Source organism: Carassius carassius, chromosome 19 (genome assembly GCF_963082965.1).
Source record: "Carassius carassius chromosome 19, fCarCar2.1, whole genome shotgun sequence".
In the NCBI taxonomy this organism is placed as follows: Eukaryota; Metazoa; Chordata; class Actinopteri; order Cypriniformes; family Cyprinidae; genus Carassius; species Carassius carassius.
Window position 1 is genome coordinate 29,167,598 of NC_081773.1, and position 12,105 is coordinate 29,179,702.

At 39.2% G+C, this 12,105-nt stretch overlaps 1 protein-coding gene across 2 annotated transcripts in view; it reads right to left on the reverse strand.

Moving 5' to 3' along the window:
- Positions 1–12,105, reverse strand: part of LOC132095527 (xin actin-binding repeat-containing protein 2-like) — a 74,294-nt gene that overhangs the window by 22,896 nt on the left and 39,293 nt on the right. For both annotated transcript variants that reach the window (XM_059500615.1, XM_059500614.1), the window contains exons 2-3: positions 6,359–6,489; positions 939–1,067 (exon numbers count right to left, since the gene is read on the reverse strand). In XM_059500615.1, the coding sequence (XP_059356598.1) occupies positions 939–1,067; positions 6,359–6,415 (186 nt within the window). In that variant the 5' untranslated portion in view covers positions 6,416–6,489. The remainder of the gene's footprint in view (positions 1–938; positions 1,068–6,358; positions 6,490–12,105) is intronic.

Consider the following 12,105-nt stretch of genomic DNA (forward strand, 5'->3'; position numbering starts at 1 on the left):
ATGTTATCCTAAGCCTCGAGTCCTCTGATCTCCCCTCTCCTGGGGGTCAAGATTCACTCCTTCTGAAGTTTGGCCATTGAACGGGTTGTCCCCGAATTCTGTCAGGCTCCTTCTCTTGCTTTAGCTGTGCTCTTCCACACTAGGCAGAGATTTGAAAGACTGGCGGCGTGGGCATTCTCGTTCCCCAAACGTTCTCGACGCAGCTCGAGTTTCTAAGGTTACGTATGTAACCCTGGTTCCTCGAAGGAACAAGACGCTGCGTCGCAGTGCCACACTTCCGGCATCTCTGGCTGGCACTTGCTTCATCCTTTGAGGCTGATTACCGGCTTCACCGCTCATGCTTTTATGCTTCCTGGTCTCTGACGTTACACGCCTATGATGGCTCGCCCTTCCTTTGGACTGATTATACATATTATTTAGAGACGTCACGCTGGACGCGTTCCCCAAACGTTCTCAACACAGCGTCTCGTTCCTTCGAGGAACCAGGGTTACATACGTAACCTTAGACGTTACTTTTCTATTTGAATATATTGTGAAATATTACTTAAAATAACCATAAGTAGGAAAATGCTATTAACATTTTTTAGAGAAAAAAACAAAAGCAAACGTAAAGTCAAATTAGCGTGTCCAAACTTTCAAATATAAAAATATGCCAACATATGTCTGATATGTTAACCATTACAAATCAAAAAGGCTCATATTTATAAAATAGTTTTAGATCTATTTTTTTAATGTACTGTATATTATGTTATATGTACACGACCGTTGACAACATTTTGGGATCTCTGATATTTTTTAATGCTTATGAAAAAAGTCGCACGAAAAAGTTGCTCAGCATTGCTGCATTTATTTAATAATAAAAAAAGAATAAAGAATTGTAAAAACAAGAATATACTGTGAAATATTATTAAGTTTCCAAAGTATCTTCCAACACTGACCTGCACAGATCTGTGTGTGTGGTGAATCTGGGTGACCGTGTGAGATGATGACATGCCCTCATTCTCAAACTGTCTGCGGACACTGGCCAGACCCCCAGGCAGGGAACAAACCTCGGCTTCCTCCATGACCTGATGAAGAAGAAAGAGACAAAGACAGAGAGACCGCCCGCATTGAAAATCATGCAAAGCAGATTTATGCTTTTACAAGAGCTGCAAGATTATGGGAGTGAAAGTGTGATCACTTGTCTCTTGCCTTCATCCACCATCAAACAAAAATATTCATATATTCATGAGACAATGTGGCTTACACACACAGATTCCAGCCCTCATCTCATTATCTCTGTGGCTTTACAAAATCACATTTTAAGATTTTGCATGTGAGTCTTATTTGCATGGCATAGTATTGTGAGGCCCTGATACTGTGAGGTTTCATTTACTCAGCAATCCTGTTAACCCTTCCATGCTGTCGCCTTCTGGAAGTGTTATTTATCTGCACATGCTGTCTCCTGTGTTTCAAAGCTTCATTTTTTAATTTTCCTAATTAATTTCATCTATTAAACTAATGAATGCAGTTTGCATCATGCCATTCTATATTGCAAATGAGTTCTTAATATCAAAAGTAGAATACAGAACTTTTAAGATTTGACATACTGTAGTGTGTCACTCCAGCACTGCGACCCAGACACCTGAATCAGCTTTTTAAACTGATGAAAGTGTGCTTGATTACACTGCATCTGGATATATGCCCGGTTATAACGCTCTTCTCCATCATTTGATGCATAACTGCTGCCATGACCAATAAAAATATGAAAGAAAAAAAACATTCATAAATATCAATAGACAGTCTGACAGCTACAGTTAAAGGAATAGTTCACCCCAAAATGAAAAAAATAATTGTACTAAAAATGAACGATTCCTTTAACATTAATTGCTGTAGGTAAATAATGCTTTTTGTGAACAAACACGTTCTGTGAATATAAGCTTCACCTATAAGTCTAATTTGCATAGAAAATAGGCATGTTTGTACTTGCTGTATTTCAAAGCAAAACGCTATTTTTACCTGTTACAATTTTACTCTGAGTACATATTTCATAGGTCATCGTGTCTTAAAAAATGCTCTTAAATTACAGCAGTTACCACAACTCTTGCTTTAAATAACACACTGATGTATTTAAACCATTACTCTAACTTAAAGGAATGTTCCAGGTTTAACACAAGTAAAGGTCTATCAACAACATAACAACATATAGCATAAACAAATTTTATACTTTAATTTTCATATTTGACTTGTAAGTGCCTAACTCTATCGGCAACATTAAAACACAGATGGATGAGTCGACATTATGCCAACTTGTACTGAAGCAGAAACAGTAACTTCTCTGTACTTTCCCCCTCTTGTAGGGATCTGACCTCCACTGGCACAGAGGGGACATGTAATGCTGTTTTTAGCAGCTGGCCAAAGAGAAAGTAAGAGAGCAAGATAGAGGGAGTTGGGTTTCTGGAGAGGTTTCTGAACTCCCACTGGTCAGCCATCATCACATTAAACTCTCACACTGTGAAAAAGCCATAGAAAACAATAAAAGTCACCGCACACACCCACGACCTCTCTACTGTGGGGTCCAAAGAGGCATTCGCCCCTTCACCTCATCCTGTCTTTGGAGTGTCAAGGACATGAAGCTGCTTTGCATCACCAAAAGAAGAAAAACGGGATAACATGGCAAGATTTTACCTCATTCAGTTTTAATCTATTTATTTTGCTAATTTAAAAGAAGAGATGAAGATGCACTGTGAATGCACGGCTGCCTTGAAAACGCACTAAGCAATACATATCCTAAAATATATCCTAAACAGTCTCTAAAATATTGAAATTATTCCTTGTAAATGAAGAATTCCCAATAATGTCTAAATATTAGCTAATACTATACTATACTCATTATATGTTACGTTGGAGCTCTGAGTTTTTACAAAGACAGTTTAATGTTGATTTCAGTAAAAAGAACTAAATGCTATTTTCGAAGTCTTTGTAGACATAGCAAATCTGCCTTAAACCAAAGATTATGACAAGACAAATAGTGACTAAATTAAAAGGACATATTTGTCAAAAGATAAACTATAACTAAAAAACAATTAAAGGGGTCATATGATGCAATTTGAATTTTTCCTTTCTCTTTGGAGTGTTACAAGTTAAGACTCTTCCACAGCCTCCTAAAACGACTCGTTCTAACACGCCCCCACATGTCTACATCACTATGTGGAAATATTTGAGTAATGCCACCCAAATGTTCACACAACGAAAGAAGGCGTGGTTTCAGTAACACAGTTAGTGTTGAAGCAGTCATGTCAGGGAGATGCTGTGTGTATCTAGGAGAAAGCACTTTATTTGGCCTTTGAAAAGAAGATGCAGTTAGGAATCTTTAAGATTACTTATAACAGAACAGCAATGCATTTTATGCATGACTGTTTCGTGGACCTAGGAGAGGAGGTAATTCTGACTTTGCTTCGACAATCTGGTGCTTCTGAATCAGCTACTGTAAGTATGTTTTCTTATTAGTTTAAGTGTTTGGTATGGATTGTTCAAATGCGGGGTTTTGCTCATCGTGTGTGTGTGTGTGTGTGTGTGTGTGTGTGTGTGTGTGAGAGAGAGAGAGACAGGGCCACACAATGGAGTCAGCTGTCTAAACCGTCCGTGGCTTGTGTACTGCAAACACATACGAGCTTCATCACTGTGTCTGTCACATGACTCTGTTCACCTTTTGGGCTTGAACTGATGGTAAAACTAAGGACATTACATTACATTTATTTTGAATGATGAAGCTCGCAATTATGGAAGAGGTGTTACATTTCCGACGAGTGCTTGCAGTATTCTGCCAATCACAATGCACTGGGTCAGTTGGCCAATCAGAGCAGACTGCACTTGACAGAAGGATGGTCTTAGTAGAAAACGACACGTTTGAGAGAGGCGGAGCATATAGAGGACCGACAGTAATGTACAGTATTTGGAAAATAATGTGTTTTTTGAACATTTAAGAATGTCAACATATTCTATTACACCAAAAACATCAAATAATGATATTTAAAAAAGCATCATATGACCCCTTTAACACATCAGAGAATATTCAGAGAATATAAAACATAAACTACTGTTTAAAAGCTTGGGATGGTTAGGTTTTTGTAATGTTTTTAAAAGAAGTCTCTTATGCTCACCATGAATGCATTTATTTGGTCAAAAACAGGACGTTTGTGAAATATAATTGCAATTTCAAATAACGGTTTTCTATTTTAATACATTTTAAAATGTAATTTATTTGTGTGTTACAGAGTTGAATTTTCAGCATCATTACTCCAGTCTTCACAGAAAGGATATGCTTCAAAGATTGCTGCTTTGCTGCTCATTTCTTATTATTATCTGTGTTGAAATATATAATATATATTCCTATTCTTAAGTTTTATGCTACTTCATTTGGCTTCTTAATGAAATGTTTCTTGTTTTAGCAATGTTTAGATGTTTTACTGGAAATCAAAAACAAATACTGTTGAAGAAAATGATTTTATTCCAGTGTAATACGGGTGATTGTGTTGTTCTCATGTCTTAGCTAATGCACCTGAATCAAAGCCACCACTGATGTCACTTAATTCTGTTTCTAAGAAACCTTTTTTTAGGAGATTTCTCCAGAACTGCCAAATCCTTGGAGACCTGGGGTTTCTGCATAATGTACTGCCTGCTGAAGTCCACTGCTTGTCTAATTCATTTGGTCTCCCTCTCTGTCCTCATCACTGCGTTTGTCTGTCAAACGTTCTGTCTCTATTACCGCGATGAGGGTCGCAAATCAAACGCACACTGGTTTCTTTTGTGATTTGATGTATCAAGGCAGCAATTACTGTATAAATCAATGAGTTTGGAATTATACATGAATTTGACATGAGCGCTTGGTCCTCACACAGTGTTTAAACGCAGAACAGTCAGAATTTATCAGCCTTGATCGTTTGCTCTAATGAGACGTTGACATAACAAGTTTGCGTTCCGCACGAGATTTGCCTCATTGAAATTATATTGGCTGATCAATTTGATGCCACTCAGACAGCCGGATATGAACTGCTGAGTAAATAGCGTTAATCTGCTCAACAGAAGATCTTAAGTCTAAATATGACTGATGGCTGACAGTGATGAAGCAGGATCACATAATCCTTGTTTACACCTGGAATTAAAGGGACAGTTCACCCAAAAATGAAAGTTTGCTGTTAATTTATTCTCCCTCAGGCCATCCAAGATGTAGGTGACTTTTTTCTTGAGTAGAACAGTAAAGGAGATTTCAAGCTAAAACCCGTGGTCCTCTGTGATTCATAAAATTCAAGTCAGCAGTTGCCAGTTTTTGAGAAAAAATAAATAAATAAAATACCTGCACCTCTTGATTTATTAAGGTCTTGTGAAGCGAAACAATCAGTCTGTGAAAGAAACTGAACGTTATTTACAACATTATTACCTTTAATCTATAGCATCTGGCAATGGGGAAATCTGATTTGTTTCCTCTAACTGGTTCTTTTGGATAGTTTGTTTCTGATTCAAATAACTTATTCACAAGTTTAGGTAATCATACAGTGTTGTAATGAATACTCAATTATTAAAGAACCCAAAAATGTTTTACATGTCTACAGCATATAAAGTCAACAAACTAGTGTTCAACAGCTCACCTTTTTATATAAACAATGTGAAACCATAAAACATTGATTTCATCCCTTCATTCAAGTGCTTGGTTTATGCATGTGCATGTCATTGGCTCTGCCTTCAAAGGGAGTTTCGATTGAGTAACTTGTAGATCTGTGTGGCTCAAGCCACAATCTGTTTCAGGTGGTTCAGTCTGATTTGTTGAACTGATTCATTTGGTTAATAAAAAAAAAAAAACGTTCAAAAGAATGATTCGTTCGTGAACCAGACATCACTTCGGACCGAGTACCTGAGGCTCTGGATTACAGGTAATAATGTTGTAAATAATGTTTTTCTTGCACAGACCTATCATTTCGCTTCATAAGACCTCAATCTATCATCAGGAGCTATGGGTAATCTTTTTTTTTTCAGAAACTGGTAGCCATTGACTTGCATTTTAGGAATCACCAAAGACCACAGTTTCAACTAAAAATATTTTTTGCTGTTCTTTTCATAAAAAAAAAATTCACCTACATCCTAGATGGCCTGAGGGTGAGCAAATTAACAGAAAATTAAATTTTGGGGTGTAATATCCCTTTAAAGTCCCTTTTGGGCAATTCATTCAAAAGTGGTCAGATTGCTGTTTACACCTATCCCACTTGGTATTTCCATTCCAAATGAGTTTCCTATGATCAGATCAGTTTCACCTTTGTGTGTGTGTGTGTGTGTGTGTGTGTGTGTGTGTGTGTGTGTGTGTGTGTGTGTGTGTGAAGCATACCGAACTGGAGAAGCTTGTACTGTCCTGTTTGGAAACCGCCGTCTGGTACACAGCCATGCGGTTTTTCAGCGGGACAGGTTCGCAGTGAGCACTCTCCTCCAGCGTGCCTGTTCTGGATGCTGTGACGCTACCTGCAGATGGAAATAAATCGACACACAAAACAAACCAATTAGATTTGAATATTTCAGAAGAAAAAAGAGTGGTGCTTGCCCATGCAATTAAAAAAACATATCTACAATGCTAGGATGGTTGCTAGGGTGCTCTATATGATTGCTTTGGATGCCTGGTCAATTTATTTTAGATAGCTAGGGTATCCTGGGTGTATTTTAGGGTCTTAGAAGTGGCTAGGTGGGTACTAAGGAGTTGCTAGGCAGTTTTGAGTGGTTGTTGTTTTAGCCCCCAATCACACAGAATCTAACGGTTGATTTTACAAAGCAAGGACCTATAAATCTGGGTAAAACACTCAAATAGTAATGCAGATTTTTATGTTCATCAAGGGGTAAATTATGGAACACTCTTTTTCAATACGCCCTGCAGTTAATCTTGCTTGTATGCACTAATGACCTGGTTTAATTTGGTAGTATTTGCCAAGTCAAGCATCGCTGATATTATTGTTCATGTTTACACTTGGTGCAACACGCTCCATTTTTTAATATTGCTAAGGCAACCACTTAATCAACTGTCCTGTCAGTCTAATCAAAGGATTTTAGCGTGAGCGCTCTAAAATCGTTGGGTTTTGCGGTTAAGTAAACTGTCATATTAACAGAATTCCTAAAAAAAAAAAATACTGGTGCAACGCGCTCCATTTTTTTTCTATTTTTTTACATTTTATGCAGTGAGAGGTGCCTTTTTTAAATTGTTTTCAGTTGGCATTGAGTGTTCTGCGTGCTGTTTATGCACCCTGTGAACCTTGCATTTTCGCCTGCCTGCTGCGCCTCACGTTAATGCAGGAGTTTCTGCAACAGAAGTTGAAAAAAAAGCAACTCTGAGAAGAAAAAGCACCCTACGTCATTCACTTTTTTCCCATTGTCCAATCGAATGAACGGAGAGGCGGGTCTTCCGTCTACAGTTGCTTAGAAAGTCCAGAGACTGCAATGATGGAGGAGAAACATTTGGTGGCTGTCGCAGGTTACCCAGAGCAGTATTTTTTTTTAGGAATTCTGTTGATATGACAGTTTACCTAACTGCAAAACCCAACGATTTTAGAGCGCTCACGCTAAAATCCTTTGATTAGACTGACAGGACAGTTGATTAGGTGGTTGCCTTAGCAATATTAAAAAATGGAGCGCGTTGCACCAAGTGTAAACATGAACAATAATATCAGCGATGCTTGACTTGGCAAATACTTCCAAATTAAACCAGGTCATTAGTGCATACAAGCAAGATTAACTGCAGGGCGTATTGAAAAAGAGTCAAAAGAGTGTTCCATAATTTACCCCTTGATGAACATATAAATCTGCATTACTATTTGAATGTTTTACCCACAGATTTATAGGTCCTCGCTTTGTAAAAACAACCGTTAGATTAATGCACCAGGTTTTTAGGTGGAACGTGACTCTAAAAACTTCAATAAAGACTGATTACAGCAATCTGGGAATCATACAGCGGCTTCATTAAGATTTGAATTGTGTTGCTCATTAAAAATAGGAGACGAATTGCTTTATCAACAACAAATGACAGTTCACTAATGACTCGACAATAAAATGACATAACATTCTGCACTCAACAGCCTGAGCTAAATTGAATAATCAGGAATCCTGCTCAGTATTCAGCCGAGCACCTTACAAGGAGTTCATATTCTTGGATGCAGAGCAGATAAGGGTTTAATATCGCATGCGACCACAGGTCATGTTTGCAAAGGTCAAATGGCTGGTTCTACATTTAACTGCGAGTTTGCATAGCTACCCAGGTTGCAATTCCACCTAGGACAACAGGCTTTCCATCAACGCAGTCTCAAAGCCAGACACCTCAGAATCGTTCTAGGGTGAAGTCACACTGTATTTCTAACAAGTCTAAACATAGCCGGAGGTGAGACCTTAATGGGAAAACGTTGCAAGGTGGTGGAGGAACTTTGTTGACCGAAGGCTTTCTCGTTTCATCCAGGAGCTTCACTGAGATCAATTGCACTGTCAGCCCATCACTAACCCAATTAGACATTGTTGAATATGAAGACGCGTCTCTCCGGCTGCTGTAAAACCTCATTAAGATAATGAGCTGTTGGCAGCTCGAACCGAGCATCTAATCCCACCCTTGGTGTTCGCGTGTGTTTATATTGACGTATAGTTGAAGAAAAATGCACTAATGTAGGTGTGAAACTACCCAGTTTCTTTAAAGGACTCAAATTTGAGATGTATAACAGCCTGTCACATGTGACTGAACATGTTTCTGACATGCAACACAGCTAATATAATTTTGAAGTGCTTGTTAAGACATTTCTTTCTCTCCTCTATGAAGTCTGTGCCAAGAGGTAGCAAGCTACCTATCTAGACAACAATTTAGGACGCTACTGTTTTCATACAGAATGCAATCCCATTATGCACTGCAATGAGCATTAAGAAAAAAATCAACCAAAAATTGCATGCGAACGGTCAATTATTAATTTAATACAAAATAAATCAATATTAAAGGGCACCTATCATGCCCCTTTTTGCAAGATGTATTATACATTTAAGGTGTCTGTAGAATGTGTTTGTGAAGTTTCAGGTCAAAATACCTGACAGATAATTAATTATATCTGTAATGATACAAACTCCATAATCATCGGGAAGAAGGAGGCGGGAACCGGCGGACAATCAAATGAAATTTTAATAACACAAATTAAAGACAAAACAGCGCACCAGCCCCTCACGGACGACTGGTGCGCTCAAATAAAACCAAAACACAACTAAAAGCCCAGGCCTGGTCCTCTCTCGTCCTTCACTGTCGTCGCTCCAGTTTTATATCCTTCCATCTCCTCTGTGGGCCTCAAGACCGGTGGTGGGTCGCAGGTGTAGCGGATTTCCCAATCACTCCACCGGCCTCACTCGTGTTCCCACATCCCTCGGCCCCGCCCCACTCGTCACATACCCCCATTGCCCCTCGCAGGCCGGGGGGTACCCTCGAGACTGCGCTCTACTCCCCCCCCCTCCCTCCGGGGGGGACCGCTCACGGGGACCTGCGGGAACCTGTGGGTAGGACAGACGAGACGAGAGAAACGGAGATGGAAGGAGGAGCGACAGAGACGAGAGAGGGGAGAGAGGAAAAAAAAAAAATTCCGGTTCCCAGACGCACTGCTGCTCGGCCCTCCACCGGCTGGGTGATCTCCTCCGCGGTGCCTGGCGGTGGCACTGGACGGCCCTCGGCGGACGGCACGACACTCCTCCGCCGCCCAGTGGACGGCGACGGCTCCTCCGATTTTGGGCAGCCGGCAGGAGTCCCCCGTTCCCTGCTCCTCCGGATTCCTTCACGGAGGCAGCAGGCTCCGGCCCCCTGGCGAACGGCGCCGACACCTCCGCTCCCTCACGGACGGCAGCCGTCCCTCCATATCGTGGGCGGTCGGCAGCGAGCTCGCCCGTCCCCGGCAACTCGCTCCAGTCCACCGCCTCGAGCGTCCATGGCGGCATCCTCCTCGCCTGCTCTGTGGCACCGCGGATTCACCACAGCGGCGAGGGATCTTCAGCAGCGCGTCCCTCCGGCACCACTGTAATGAGTTACACTTCGTATTCATCCGGAAGAAGGAGGCGGGAACCGGCGGACAATCGAAATGAAGCTTTAATAACAAAATAAACACAAAACAGCACACCAGCCCCTCACGGACGACTGGTGCGCTCAAATAAAAACCAAAACACAACTAAAATCCCAGGCCTGGTCCTCTCTCGTCCTTCACTATCGTCGCCCCAGTTTTATATCCTACCATCTCCTACGTGGGACTCAAGACCGGTGGTGGGTCGCAGGTGTAGCGGATTTCCCAATCACTCCACCGGCCTCACTTGCGTTCCCACATCCCTCGGCCCCGCCCCACTTGTCACAATATCATTTTGAAAATGCCTGTTTTGAGTGGAAGCAGATGAAGGCTGTTTTGGTCTGTTCTCTTTAAATGTAAATGAGCTGCTGCTCCCTGCCCTCTTTCTGAGGACAGGGCTGGGCAATTTTAACTCCTATCTCAGATCTCTGCTAAAAAAGGGAGCAGTAGGATTTTTATCATTATAGTGTGTTTGTGTACAAACACTGCCAACACACATTTATGTTCAAACAACATGTAAAAGTTAATTTTGCATAATAGGTACCCTTTAAATGACACATGTACATCATAAATAAATAACAGTTTACAAGTGGCAACTAAAACAACAAGTACTGAAGAGTTTACAAGAAAAAATTGTCAGACTTTTAACTTCAAAATTCCATGTTTGTGTTATTTGCCATTGCTTTGTAAATATTTGTGAGTGATTTCTGAGTGAAAATTGGGTCACACTTTATTTTAGGGTCCAATTCTCACTATTAACTAACCATTAACTATGACTTTTGCCTCAATTAACTCCTTATTTGCTGCTTATTAATTGTTAAGTTTAGGGTATTGGGTAGGATTATGGATGTCATGCATTATAAGTGTATGTACTTTATAAGCACTAATAAACAGCCAATATGTTAATAATAGACATGCTAATAAGCAACTTGTAATTAGTGTGAATTGGACCCTATACTAAAGTGTTACCGAAAATGGTTTATAAGCCAGTTTATTTCAGTGTACAATTTTCATTAAGAAATTACTAGTAAATTTCACAATTTATTACAAAGAAAAAGCAAGTAACAGTGAATTAAACATGAATTAAGTAGAAAGACTTAAGTAGCATTTTTGTAGATAGTTTTACAATAATCTTTATTTACAACTTCAAAAAAATGTTTTATATACAATGTAGAGTTCAAATTTATTAAAAAGCTTTATTTATGATGCATTATAAAGGTATTCATGATATATGATGTAATGCATTATACATTTTCATAATAATTGTAACTACATTTAAAATGCATTAATATAACTTAAGGTTTGTTTGTCATATTTCAATGCATTATTAAATGTGCAACAATGAATAGTTAAATATTATAATGTATTATAAATGTGTTTACAATTATTCATGAGATCATACAAATACATTATAAGATGCATTACAAGGTAATTAATGCCTTAAAACTATTTTTATAATGCATTATATATAAAACCTTTAAGGTAAGTGTTACCAAATATTTGTACACAATATAAAAGCTTTTTTTCAGCATTGACTTTTTAAATAGATCAGACATGGTTAGAAATAGAAGAATCAGTTGCTCTAACAAGCAATTTCGACAAAAAAGAAGAAGGATATTTTTCTGAAGAAAGCAATTAAAATAAATGATTGTGCTCTGGATGTGTTAGCAATTGCAGGAATATGAAATGCGGCATGGGGTTTATTTGTGTTTCGTTATTATGAAAACCATTCACAGCACTGACAGCAGCATTGTGGGGAAGGCTTCAGTGTTTTCATTAAAGTGACAGTCTAAGCCGGGATCTGATTACATGCCAGTAAACGAAACACATTCAGGATAAGTGCAAGAATCTGCTGCTGGCTTATGATGTTGAATTATTCATATCAAACACACAATAATTTGTTCAAACCAAAGCTTTTAAACTAAAAAGCATCTACAAAACAGTTGTTTAAAATCAATTCCCAGAAACAATATAAGCATACTGAACTAACATAATTTCTAACTTTTTTCTTTCATTTTTGGACAGA